The 14,340-nt window shown below is 43.5% G+C and overlaps 1 protein-coding gene across 1 annotated transcript in view; it reads right to left on the bottom strand.

The window, feature by feature from the left end:
* DERL2 (derlin 2) overlaps positions 1-14,340 on the bottom strand; it is a 352,209-nt gene that overhangs the window by 146,586 nt on the left and 191,283 nt on the right. Inside the window, exon 6 of the mRNA XM_044054041.1 lies at positions 13,600-13,611. Within this exon, the coding sequence (XP_043909976.1) occupies positions 13,600-13,611 (12 nt within the window). The remainder of the gene's footprint in view (positions 1-13,599; positions 13,612-14,340) is intronic.

The following is a 14,340-nucleotide window of genomic DNA, read 5'->3' as shown; positions in this document are numbered from 1 at the left end:
CCGTCTTTCTAATCTCTTGTACTATGCAAATGTAACTGTCTATGAACATTCCAGCAATTGCAGCATATATTCCCCTTTATTTGCAAATTTTGGAAAGAATACTGGTAAATGAATGCATTGGTTGACATTGGATTCTGATACGATATTAGGAAGTAAGAAAGCGAGCACTGGTATGCAGTGTGACCCTATTCTTATGAAAAAAAAAATCATATATGGAGGCTTAGAAGATGCTTGAATTTCTGTAATTTTACTAGCACATGTAATTGCAACTAGAAAGATCGCATTTAGCTGCAGGTTCAAAGGGAGAATGAATTAAGGCTTGCAGAAACCAAATGTAAATCCCATGGAGGCATGGGGTCTTTATAAGTGAATCTTTATAAAGTACCTCTCAAAAAAGCCTTGCACAGCTTAGAAGAAGCCAGTGAAGAATTCCCCACATGAATGTTAGAGACTGCTGCGAGTTGAACTTCGATAGATGATGAACTAGCACCCTCATTAAACTCACCAAAACTTCTAGAACAGACTGAATTGGAGCTGAGAAAGGGTCTATCCAATACTGTTCTGCCCAATAAATGAACATTTTCCATCTACTCATGCAGAGTTTCCTAGTAGAAGTTTTGTAGGAAGATAAAAGTATGAACGGACAAGAGAAGAGTGCATTGGTTGCCTGGCTATTAATGGAATTGGAGAAACCCTGCTGTTAAATTGAGAAATGATACATCTGGGTGAACCAAGCCTGTCTGGTGAGGGAGAAGGTCTGGAACTGGATCCACAATGCAGTGTGGATAAAAGTATGGGAGGCCAAAACAAATCTGCTGAGGCCAGTACTCTGCAAGGAGGATGGACTTTGTTCTTCAGCCAGGCTGCTTTCTGAAGGCATTTGGGGAGTCGAAGGATAAACATACAGAAAACCGGAGAGCCAGTCATGGAGTACAGCATCCCTCTGTGACCCCCCCCCCCCGGTGGGGGGGAATCAAAACAAAGAAGCTGCTGCACTTGTTTAGGAGAGATGCAAAAAAAATCGCATCAAGGCTGACCTCACAGACTGAAAACCATTTCCACCACTTTGCTGTTGAGAGACAAATAACCTGGGGGATGATGTTAAGCCCATGCTGAAGTGTCTGGGACCAATAACAGCAGGATCTTGCATGCAAGCATATCCAACACCTCTTGGAGTCCCTGAAAAAGTTTATGAAATGCCAACATCCTGAAGGTGCAAACAGCATATCTAGTCTCCTTCTGGCAGAAGGGGAAGAATGGAATACATTGTGACAGTACAAAAAGGACTCTTGGGTGACAATGGCTTAGGCCAGTTAAGAGTATGAGCCCATGGTCTTTCACCTGCCTTGGAATTACAAAGAAACTTGAGTAACAAATGGATGCATATTGTACTAGTTGGACTTCTTTATATAATGATTTACCACCTCTTTTGCCACAGGTTGTGACATCTTGTAAAGGGCTAAAGTGGGGTTGGGAAGGCATATGAAAGGGAACTAAATAACCTCTGGAAACTGCTGTCCGGATCCCCTTGACCCATGTGATGGTTGGTCATGTAGATAAGTGAGACAGCTGGGCAAAGCCTCTGAGATTAGAATGCTGCTCCACCCCCAGTGGCAATAACTGTCATCTGTGCCGACCTTTCTGGAAGCTGTCAGTTACTTCTCTGTTACTGGCATGTTGAATCCAAAGCTAGTTTGAGCTCTACTGTGTTCTAGGTGATGAGTTTTTCAAAAATAACCGTGAGGGTCTTACCCTGTTTTTCCTTTTTTTTTTCTCTCCAGCTTAAACTGTCAGATCAAAAAAGTACAGATCCAGTGAAAGCTGCATTGAGAAAGTCTGCCTTGGTGCCCTCAACAAAATCTGTAATATACAGACAGATGTGATGGCAAATGGCTATGCCAGCACCTGATGCTCCACTGCACCACACACAGAATTACTGCAACTGTTGCATAAGGCTTGCAACGGATGACACTGTTGCCACATATACATGAAATGTAAGCATTATGTCTATATAAAAAGACAGATCTTGCAAAGAATGACCCATTTTATCACTCATTTCTCATTGGAAATGCAACACGTGTGATAAACAGTTAATAATCTTTAGAATAAATATGGACAACATGAAAGCTTGCTTCCCAAATATGCAGCATGTGAACCTTTATCAAGGAGAGTGACCGCATGACCCTGGAGTAGCAACCTTTAAGGACTGCTGCCACCACATTCTGGCTTTGGACCATCAATGCAGCAGGATCAATCTTTGGGGAGGTCAGAGGACCTTATCTAGCCTTTTTGGGATAGGTGGCACATCAGGTTTCCCCATGCCATCTTAGTCACCAGACAACATTCTCTCGACAAGGGGGGATGGAGGCTATCCAAAAATCTGGTGGGGGTCGAGAAGTCTTTATGCAGGAAGCCCAAGAGAGAGGCTATGGAGTTTGCAAGTCACCACTTTTGTCTCATTAACTCTAGAATCTCCCTGAACTTGGCAGTCATCACATTAATGGCGGAATATTACTGCAACATCTTGCTAAAGTTAGTAGAGCTGCTCTCACGTGCATACTGGTACGACTAAACACCACAGTAAAGAAAAAAAAAAGGAAGCTCGCCACAGGATCATAGCAGTTACTAGGTTACTGTCCCCGAGACACTTATAAGCCTAGCCAATAAATAAATCCATGTTCCCATAAGTCAGCACCCGATGCCCCTGTCCAGCAGGGACACAGGTGGAATCCCAGGGGTATATTTTTTATTTTCCATCCAGTCATCCAGGTTACTCTTAAAGAGAGATAATGAAGTACTCTGCTTGACATGGACAGAGTCTATTCCATAGATTGGGAGACAAATCTGTCCCGCCAGCAAGTCCTATTGATGTCACAGACCAAGTTGAGAGTTTGCATGCAGGTCAGGCGAGTGGAGTTTGGCTTACGGATATCAAACCATTTCAAGGTGGGTCAGAGATCGCTCTGCATGTCAGACATAGATCATCTCTGAGGATGGAGATGAGGGACAGGGCTTTTAGCCCATTTATGTAGGGCAGATTTTTGAAGCTCTGGATTCTCCTGGTCAGGAACCTCTGTGGCCTTTCCAACTGCTGCATGTGCTTCGAGAGGTATGTGCCAAAAGGGGTGTTGCATCAGTTATTTCTTGGGTAAGACTCTTGTATCTACCTCACTAGGGGAGTTGACCACCGTGCCCAGCTTGCAGTCAACTGCACACTTGGCCAGTCACAGACCACTGGTTTTGGCTTGCTCATTGGAGAAATATATCCCAAACAGCACAGGTTCCAAGACCAATCCCTGGGGTACGCTTGTTACGATCTACTTGAGGTAGCTTCCCCTATTCTGACTGAATGAGTTCCATCAGTGAGCCAGTTAGCCACCCATCTGGTCACATACAGATTTACACCAAGCAAGGATAATTCATCTATTATGCCAGAGTGGGGAATTGTGTCGATGGCCTTGGCCAGGTCAAGATAGGTGGAGTGCAGTCTTCCCCTCGTCCATGGCTTTGGTGACGGACAAAGTATAGTCTACCAAATTTAACAGGCACAATCTCCCTTTGACAAAACCAAACTGTTTGGGATCAAGTGTTTGGAGGTTGCCCACGTCCTTGTTAATGTGGTCCATGATAATGTGTTCCATGGCCTTGCAAATCAGGCTAGTTAGGCTGATAGGTCTATAATTGCCTGGATTGGTGGACACTCAACCTTTATGCAGAGGGATGATGGTGGCCATGCTCCACTCAGCTGAGACAAAACCGGTACTCAAGCTTATGTTGAACAGGTTGCCCAACGATGATGTGAGAGTTCCTGCCTGAGTTGATGCAGGATGCAGCCTGGGGATGTTATCTGGTCCCATGGAAGCTGTATTTTTAGCTTTTGAGAGGGTGGGGTAATGACTTGTTCCACAGAGATAAGGGGTGGGAGGCCGGTGCTGGGGATATTCTGGATTACTGATGGGGGGCGGGGGGCAGAGGAGCGAAGCTTTCATTGAACCCGTCTACCAGCAGGTTGGCTACATCCACTGCATTTGTGTTTGTGGTGTCTTTGATCAGTTCTGACAAGGCTTTGGTGTTTTGGTGTTTCCCTTTAGATTGTGGATGTAAGAAGGTGGCCTTATGAAGGTCTTTAGTAGATGTGGCCAATTTGGTCTTGAGGTTCGCTTTGGAGGACTTTACCAATAACCTTCATTTGCCCGTTTTAGCCAAGGAGAGTATGCTTCCAACTTAGCACCTGTTCTTTCTTGGTACTGGACAGCAATTTTTTCCTTTTGTTATAGAATTTATTTACAGAAAGAAAAAAATTAGTTTTAGAAAATATTAGGTTAAAGCTTAGAGTGGCATAGTTGGGATGCCTATATTTATATAATTATACGTATTTTTTATATATTTTGATATTTTAAATTTTATATATTATGCTTTAATACTATACAAGTAGTTTATTATTCATGGTTGGCTGGTATATTCTGTAATATGTGCAAATGTCAATTAATTATATTGTTAACATGAGGTTTTTAAATGCATTTTATTTTAAGGAACATGATTTCAAGAAATTGATTTTAATTGGTTGAACAAATAATTGTATTTAGTATGTGTTGTATAAAAGGAAGTCACAGCTTGGTAAATCCATTTTGCATCTGAGGAAATATAATTGAAGATGAAAACGCTACTGTGGATTAATTGCGTTAATGCAATAAAGCTGTTGGTTCCACATTTCGCTGTGCTTAAAACTATTTTCAACCTCCTAGAGTGCCAGGACTGTGTTGGTTTTGTTACCTTTGGGCACTCTTTTCTATGTTCTGTTTTAGAGTTTATTTATAGCGGACGTCCACCAGACAGGCTTACTCTTCCTTGGGGAGGAGGAGTTTGTCCCATCAGGTACTGGTGAATCAATGTATTTACATAAAAGGTCGTATAGCACTTTGGTCTAAGTTTGGGTATTACTGCCAGTTCCTACTGTTGGGGAAATGGCTGTGAAGCTGTTTAGACTTTCCACAGGAACCTGCAATCAGCTTTGAAGAATTTTTTTTTTGTTTAACCCTACCTGGGGGGTGGGGGGGGGTGGGGGTCAGGGGAAATGGTGACCGCTTTGGGGTCTGATCTTACCAGGGATGATGACACTGCGGGCTCTAGTATTTCTTCCAATTAATGGTTTACTAGTTAAAATCGCCCAGGATCAGGGTATAGGGTTAAATCTTAAGACTGGAGGATGTCCAGATAGGTGGTATGGGCATCCTGATTCAACGTTGGAGGCCTGTAGCAAACTATGATTTGACGAGAGGTTTTGTCAACAGTTAACTGCACCTGGAGTGTCTTCTGTACTTCATATTGTTTAACCAATATATATATATATATATATATATATATATATATATATATATATATATATATATATATTTTATACTGAAACACCACCTCATTTGGCTTTGCTACCCTCAGTCTGGGGTATCTATGTTGGATAGGAGATGGAGTAACCAGTCTAGGGCTGGGGTGCTCTCTGCACCTTTGAACCATGTTTCTACGACTGCACAAATGTCAAGATCTTCCAGGGTTAAGAATGCTTGCAGTTTAATGTTGAGACTCCTAGTGTTCAGAAGCATGACCCTTAAAATGCGTTTAGACGAGATTCTCATGTTGGTAGTTTTGACCTCAAGACATTGCCTAAAAATGGCACTAAGCAACAATAACTATAACAAAGAGCATGACAGATGGTTGAGAGCACATTGACAATGCTTTGCAGATCAGTGGAGCATCCTTATAAAGTGCAAATTAAACTGAAAATATATTACCAAAGAAACTTTACAGAAAATCTCTTAGGACAAGTAACTATTTTCTGACTAACAGTTCACATGCAATGCTCTTTTTTTTGCATGCAGACAAAACTATTTTTATTTATTTATTTAACATTTGTTGACCAGGAAAGTCAGACTAGGTCAGAGCCTATTTTCAGCAGAGGCCTGGGGAGAAACACTCCAGAAGCATGTCTTTGGAATGGGTGAGGAGATTGAGTACCCGGAGGAAAACCGCACAAATGCAGGCAGGATATAGAGACTATTCACAGAGCGCACCCGAGCCGAGATTCAAACCAGAGAACCTCTTGCTGTGAGGAAACAATGTTAACCACTGCATCATTGCGCTGCCCAAAGTGTCTCACATACATAGCTTACAAAATCAATATCCTATGCTCGTATAATAAAGCACAAAAAATATCAATGTCATACACAGATTAATCCCTGCAATGCAGGTGTAATCTTCCCTTTCTTTGCTGAAACAAAATTTACTTCTGTGCTCTGAACATTAAACTTCCAAACAGAGTAATTTTACAAGGTCTAGATCATTTCATTGAAGCTCAATTCATTGATACATATTCACTGAAAGCCCAATTCACTGAAAGCTCACTTCATTGAAAACCCAATTCACTGAAAGCTCAATGAAAACCCAATTCACTGAAAGCTCATTTCGTTGAAAGGTATATATGGCCTATTCCCCTCTGTTGTGCGATCCTGGAGTTAGTATATAAAGTAAGGGGGTGTGGGTGGCGAAACCCCCCACATCAATTGGTTATATGTTATCTTCATGAAGAAATTTTTCATTACACTTGTAAGTATCCATCTATATGCTTTAAAATATTTACAATATGAGGGGGGCTTAGCCCCTTACTTAATATACTAACTCCAGGATCGCACAACAGTGGGGAATAGGCCATATACACCTTTCAGTGAAGTGAGCTTTCAGTGAAGTGAGCTTTCAGTGAAGTGAGTTTTCAGTGAATGTGTGTCAGTGAAGTGAGTTTTCAGTGAATGTGTGTCAGTGAAGTGAGCTTTCAGTGAATTAAGCTTCAGTGAATTAAGCTTCAGTGAATTAAGCTTCAGTGAATTAAGCTTCAGTGAATTAAGCTTCAGTGAATTAAGCTTCAGTGAATTAAGCTTCAGTGAATTAAGCTTCAGTGAATTAAGCTTCAGTGAATTAAGCTTCAGTGAATTAAGCTTCAGTGAATTAAGCTTCAGTGAATTAAGCTTCAGTGAATTAAGCTTCAGTGAATTAAGCTTCAATGAATTAAGCTTCAATGAATTAAGCTTCAATGAAATGCGTTTGCAATGAAATTATATAGATCCAATTTTACAATATGAATGTCATACTGCCAGCCCAGCTATCTGGAATTCTGTAAATAATTGTATGCAATTTGTGAATATTAATATGACTTGCATAGAAGTGTGATAGGAGACATTGCCAGCCCAGCTATCTGGAATTTTGTATGTGGTTATGCGTCATTTGTGAATGCCAACATGGTTCATGCAAAACGCTTGTGTTAAAACAAAGTTATGTACCTACCATAACATTCCATGTTGGTTGTCTTCTCGCCTTCTTTCTTGCTGGTTGGGTTTGGAGCCGATCCTCTGCTCTGACTCGGCCATCTTCAAAAGCTCGAGAGCTGCTTACTGGCTCGAGGCCCCCTATATCACATTATGCCTGGTGCTAGACACCCAGATCTCGTTTGGTAAGACTAACTGTAGACATAAGAAAGGAATCCTATCCTAGAATGCATAAATCCTACTGGAGAGTCAGAAAGGAATAGCCAGAGAAGACTGAACCAGTGAAAAATCAAGAGGAACTCTTCTCGGTCCACTAGGATAGGGGGATGCAGGGTGGGACGCAAGAAAGAAGGTGAGAAGAAGACAACTAACATGGAACGTTATGGTAGGTACATAACTTCTTTATGTTAAGTTGTCTATCTCACCTTCATTCTTGCTGGTTGGGACAACATCCCTAGCACCTAAAGTCCTGGGTGGCTTATCGGAACAGACTCTTCAGAACAGTGGAACCAAAATCAGCTCTGCTCCTAGAAACCACATCCAACTTGCAATGCGAAATGGAAGTATGTGGGTTGGCGCACGTGGCCGCAGCACAAATGGATTCCATGGGCAACCTAGCCTGAAAGGCCGCCGAAGTGGCTAAAGCTCAGGTGAAGTGACCTTTTGGTTTGACTGGCAATTCTTTATTCCCCAGTTGATACATAAATGTGATGATAGAAGACAACCACCTGGATAAGGTTACTTTGGAGACTGGAAGACCTTGTTTACCCACAGCATAAGACAGGAAAAGTTGGTCCGATTTTCTAATGTCCTTGGGTCCTATGCAAATAAAAGTGTACTTGCCTGTGAACATCTAACTGATGCAACTTGTATTCCGCCCTGTTGGAGTTGTTAGGAAAAAACACTGGGAGGTCTATGGACTGATTTAAGTTATCCTCTGAAGAGACCTTAGGAAGGATTAGTCCTGAGAGCAACCCTGTCATTGTGGAACACGAGGTACGGAGGACGGCTAGAAAGAGCCTGAAGTTCCGAAACTCTTCTGGCTGAAGTAATAGCTACCAGAAAAAGGGTTTTCCAAGATAAGAACTTCAAGGAACAAGAAGCTGCAGGTTTGAAAGGGGGCAAAATTAGAGAAGCTAAAATCAAATTTAGATCCCACCGTGGTGGAGGATCTCTCACTGGGGGCCTGAGGAGAGTGGTCCCTCTGAGAAAAGCTTTACATAGCTTATGAGACTTATTGTTTTCAGATAGGCCAATGTGAAAATTTGAAATTGCAGCTAACTGAACTCTAATTGTAGCAGAAGCGGACCCAGCATGGAAGAGTTCCGCAAGAAATTCCAAAATGTGGTGTACAGGGGCTGAAAAGAGGTCTATACTCTTGGCCTCTGCCCAGGAAGAAAAAAGTTTCCACTTACTAGCGTAAGTTTTTCTAGTTGTAGACTAGTGCGATGACAAAATGATTTCACGCACAGAGGAGGGAGATATCTGGAAACCTGGCTAAAGTTGGAAGTGGAGCAACCAAGCAGTGAGCTGGAGAGATTGTAGGGACTGGTGCAGCCCGCCAGATTGATGAATCAGAAGGTCTGGAACTAGGTCCAGAGTCCAAGGCTGCTCGAGAAGATGGCGATGCAGGAACGGGAACCATAATTGTAGAGGCCAGTAAGGAGCAAAGAGGATCATTTTGCAGCCCAATATGGTAGCTTTCTGTATTGGCTTCGGGATTAGGGGAAAAGGAGAGAATGCATAAAGAAGTCCCTGAGGACAATCGTGGACTAGAGCGTCTCTGGGGAATGTCAAGGAAGTGGAAGGAGAGAGAAGAAATTGTTGCACTTGCTGTTGAAGGGAGTTGCAAAAAGGTTGCAGCAAGGTTGGCCCCATTTGCAAAAGATTTGGTCCGCAACTACCTGATTCAGAGACCACTCGTGAGGCATGAGAATTGCTCTGCTCAGCCTGTCTGCTATGACTTTGGACCTCCCAGGGATGTGCACTGCGATCAGAAACCGTTGGGAAGAGATCGCCCACTGCCAGAGTCTGTGCGCTTCTCGACATAGGGGGTAGGAACTGGTTCCACCCTGCTTGTTGATGTACCACACTACTGACATTGTCAATTTGAATTGCAATGGTCCCGGTAGGAAGAGAGAGTCCTGAAGAGCTTGCAACGCTAAGAGCACGGCCCTCATCTCCAAGATGTTTATATGCAGGTGGTACTCGTGAGGTTGCCAGGTGCCTTGGACTGTTATACCCGGATAATGCCCCCCACACGATCAGGGAGGCGTCCGTGGTCACCGTAGCAACTGGAGGGGGAGTACAAATGGTCTGCCGTGGGACACTGATCTGGAGACCATCCACCACGCAAGGTGCTCCTTGCATGCTTGTGTGATCATAATCATGTAAGACATGGGAAGCTGCTAGAAGGACCATTGGGTGAACAGAAGCCACTGAAGAATTCTCGTGAAAATGAGCTAGAGGGACAAGTATGATCGCTGCTGCCATGAGACCCAGAGTTTGGAGGACGAACCTGGCTTGGATTGCTTTGCATGCTAATAAAACCTTCACATGTTGGCGAATCACTAATACCCTGTCTGGTGGAAGACTCGCTGCCACGTCTTTGGTATTTAAATTTGCGCCTATAAAGGTGATAGATTGACAGAGTGACAATGCAGACTTCCCGAAATTTATTGTGATACCATGCCTGGAACAAGTCTCAATAGTGCAGTCTGGCTCGCAGAAGGTGATGCCTGGTGGTAGCAGTGAGGAGCCAGTAGTCTAGATATGGAAACACCTGGAATCCTTGCCTTCTCAGGTGAGCGGTAACTACTGCCACACATTTGGTGAACACTCTGGGGGCTGTGGAGAGACCAAAGGGCAGAGCTCTGAACTGATGATGGCTGGCTCCAAGCCGGAAGCAAAGAAATCTTCTGGAGCGTCTGTCCATTTTGATGTGGTAGTATGCATCCTGAAGATCTATAGAGCACATCCAACTGTCCTGACCCAGGAAGGGTAAAATGGACTGCAGCGTGACCATCCAAAACTTCATTCTTTGTACAGACCTGTTCAGTCTGCTGAGATCCAGAATGGGTCTCCAGTCCAGTGCCTTTTTTGGTACCAAAAAGAACCTAGAGTAAATTCCGGATCCTTGTTTGTCTGCTGTGACTTGCTGGATGGCCCTTTTTCTTAGCAGTTTTGAGACTTCTTGAACTGCTTGGTCCCTTAGATTGGGTGGAACATCTGGAAGGGACCCATTTGACCTTGAGAGTGCGAACAAAGGGAATTCTGTAGCCTCCGGATATAACAGACTGTACCCATCTTGTCTTGTGTTACGTCTTGCCAGGCTCTTTGGTACAGCGATAATCTTCCCCCGACTGCCTCCAGAGGTGGGCAGTCTGGCAACCCTTCAGGGATGCTGGAAGGGCTTCTCAGAGAAGGATTCTCTGCTGCCCTGATTTCATGGACCACCTCTGCCATGAGGGCGTCTATTATTGTTCCCTCCTCTGCCCCTGGAGGGGAACTCACTGTGCGTGTCCGGCAAGGCTCCCTGAGATTTCCGGAACCACATCTTCCCACTCCTCTGACCCTTGGGATATGGTCTGGAAGGAGTGGAAAAGCTGACTCCAACGGCAGAAAGTCTTGTCTTCCTGCTCACACCTGGTAAGGGTGTCCTTCACCTGTGACCCTGGTAAGGGTGTCCTTCACCTGTGATCCAAAGAGAGAGGAACCATCAAAGGGGGTGTTGGTGAAAGACGCTCTGAAAGGTTCCGCAAAGTTAAATAGACGCATCCAAGCATGCCTCCTTAGGGCAACACCTGTGCCAGCGGCTCTACTCACACCATCGACTGCATACGAAATGAGCCTCATGGAGGAGTTTACCACTGAATTAAGAGTCGCCAGCTGGGAGGCTGCCTTAGCCTGGGCCCCCTCAGCTGATGGATCTTGGAGGGCATCTCCAAGCTCTTTAAGGAGATCCCTTTGAAGAAGGGTAAAGTGGCACAAATAATTCAGGGACCTCATGGAAAAGGTCGCTGAAGAGAACATCCGCTTCCCATATCTGTCCATCGTCCTGGACTCTTTGTTATGGGGGATGGATAGATTAAGTTTCTGCCAACTCCTTTGTGGCCGCCGCTACCACCATGGCATCAAAGGGGACACCTTTAGTCAAAAACTGTTTGTCCTGTGGTGCAGTAACAAATTTGGCAGGTCTTCTGGGAGTCGGTTCCACTGTGTCTGCAGCTGACCACGCCTTCCGAGCCACAACAGACATCAGTGGGTCGAAAGGTGGAGACAACCAGGAGGTGGAAGGTCGGGATGCAATCGCATCCAGGAATACAGACTCATCCTCGGAAGGGCTTAGGGCAGTCCAGTTCCCCCTCTGCCTAAGCATCTCAAGAATGTTTGTGAAGGAGACATCTTCAGAGGGGGATCTTGGGGACCCGACAGAGTCGGTATCTAATGCGACAAGTCTCAGGGGAGTCAACATGCTTCCTCTTGCATTTCCTCTTATGAGGTGGCTCCTCTGAATGATAAGGGGAGGGCTCGGAAGAGGAGGATACACCCAAAGGGGTGTCCTGGAGCGCTGGATCCCCACTCTTGGGGTCTGGAAGAGGGGCAGCGGCTGACGCAGGCACCATAGGAGGAGGAGCCGAAGGGGTCAATCGTGGGACTGACTTGGGGGCCAGTACACTCATCACCTCGAAGGCGTCCCTGCCTGGACTAAGAGAGGGCTCCAGTTCCGAAGAAACCAGAAATCCTCTTCGCACCGAGGAGGACGGCTCAGAGGCAGATGTGGGAGCCAAGCTCACCTGAGCCGAAGCCCCGAGGGGGAGAGTGGGGTCGGGCAAGGGTCCGATGCCACTCGCACCCTCGGAGCAAACAAGGGAGTCCTGGTTCCCAGATCCCTCCAGGGACGGTACCACAGAAAGGATCGGAGGCGATTAAGAAACTGAATATATATAAATATATATATATATATATATATATATATATATATATATATATATATATATATAGTATATATAGAATAAATATATGTATATATAGAATATATATTTATATCTAGAATATATATTTATATATAGAATATATATTTATATAGAATATATATATATATAGAATATATATATATATAGAATATATATATATATAGAATATATATATATATATAGAATATATATATATAGAATATATATATATATAGAATATATATATATATATATATAGACTCCCCTGAGACTTGTCGCATTAGATACCGACATAGACTGTTATATATTACACCTGATATCCACTCTCATATCTGGAGACATCCATCCTAACCCAGGCCCCACCACTACTACTGCTATAAATAAATCTCTATTCTTCACTTCCTTAAATTCTCAAAGCATAGTAAACAAAGTACCAAACCTACATGCTTGGCTCATACATAATAAACCTGACATCCTCACTATTTCAGAAACCTGGCTAAAACCACACATTAAAGACTCTGAAATAGTTCCTCCTAACTACTCCATCATAAGAAAAGACAGACCTCACAAAAAAGGCGGAGGAATAGCCCTTATATACACTTCCTCCCTAGTAGTCACACCATATAACAAACCTACTCCACACTTTAACAATGCCGAACTTCTCCTTACAATGCTGCAAATCAACAATCACAAACATATATGTATAGTTTCCCTTTACATTCCACCAGGGGACAATATTTCCACTCTTGAACTCATCCTCTCCTGGCTATCTAGTAACATTAAAAATGAAACCATAATCCTAGGAGATGTTAATATTAACTGGGCCCTTATACAGTCTCCTACAAACCCCACTAACATCAACCTCTACAATTTCTCACAACTGATCACTCTGGTAACCCACCCTGCTAAAACCTCCAATGGGAGTATATTGGATTGGATTCTAGTCTCCCACCCTCACTACTTCACCAACACTGGAACTCTTCCCGACCCACTTGGTGACCACTTACCCACCTTTACCCACCGGCTTCCCACTATCCTTCAGCATACTCACAACCACATTACAATCCGTGATCACAAAAACTTTAACCCAGTAATCTTTTCAAGCTCACTGCAAGCAATTAATTGGAACTGTCTAAAAACACTATCCCTTGATGATGCAGTCTCTTACTTTAACTCAACTTTCTTAAGAGTACTCGACTCCCAAGCCCCTTTAAGGACTAAAAGAATAAAAACTAAATCGGCTCCATGGCTCTCCAAAACTACTCTTGCTATCATGAGACAGAGACAAAGCCTGGGGACGCTACCAAAAACACAAGACAACATCACTCCTTAACGAATATAAAATCCTCCAAAAAAAAGTAAAGAAACTCATTACTTCTGATCGTCAAAACTACTTCTCTACACTCCAAAACCAAAATAAAAACAACCCACAGAAATTCTGGAAAGGGATCTCAACTCTCCTCCACCCCAGCAAACCAGATACTCCCACCCCAGACCCAAATGCTCCAGATCATGACTTAGCCACCCAATTCAATTCCTTCTTTATTGATTCAATTTCTAAATTAACCTCCTCTTTCTCTAACACCTCTTTACTATCTAATATACCCTTACCCACCCCCACTATTCCTATTTCTATACCACACTCCTCACCCACTGACTCCTCTACCCTCTCTTCTACATCCACCCTATCCCCAACTCCACCTACCCAAAACTCCCCACCCTGACTGCCCCTCTTCTCATTAAATCCTATACCAACATCCACTATTAAAAAACTTCTTCAGAAATTGAAACCATGTACCAATGCTCCTGATAATATCCCTTCCTACTTTCTCAGTATAGCCGCTGAAACCCTTGCCTACCCCATTAGCATTTTAATTAACCGCTCTACAAGAACACACAGTTCCCCAAGTATGGAAACAAGCCTTTATTATACCTCTACATAAAGGTGGTAACAATAATAACATTACTAATTTCCGTCCATAGCCATCCTGTCCCCATTTCTAAACTCTTAGAAAAATGTGTCCAACTTCAGCTCCTTCCTCACCTCCTAGACAACCATCTTATAACTCCCACAC

Source organism: Protopterus annectens, chromosome 13.part0 (assembly GCF_019279795.1).
Source record: "Protopterus annectens isolate FY-2018-M chromosome 13.part0, PAN1.0, whole genome shotgun sequence".
Lineage (NCBI taxonomy): Eukaryota > Metazoa > Chordata > Ceratodontiformes > Protopteridae > Protopterus > Protopterus annectens.
Note: the sequence above shows the minus strand (reverse complement) of the source record. Positions and strands in the feature narration are given on the sequence as shown.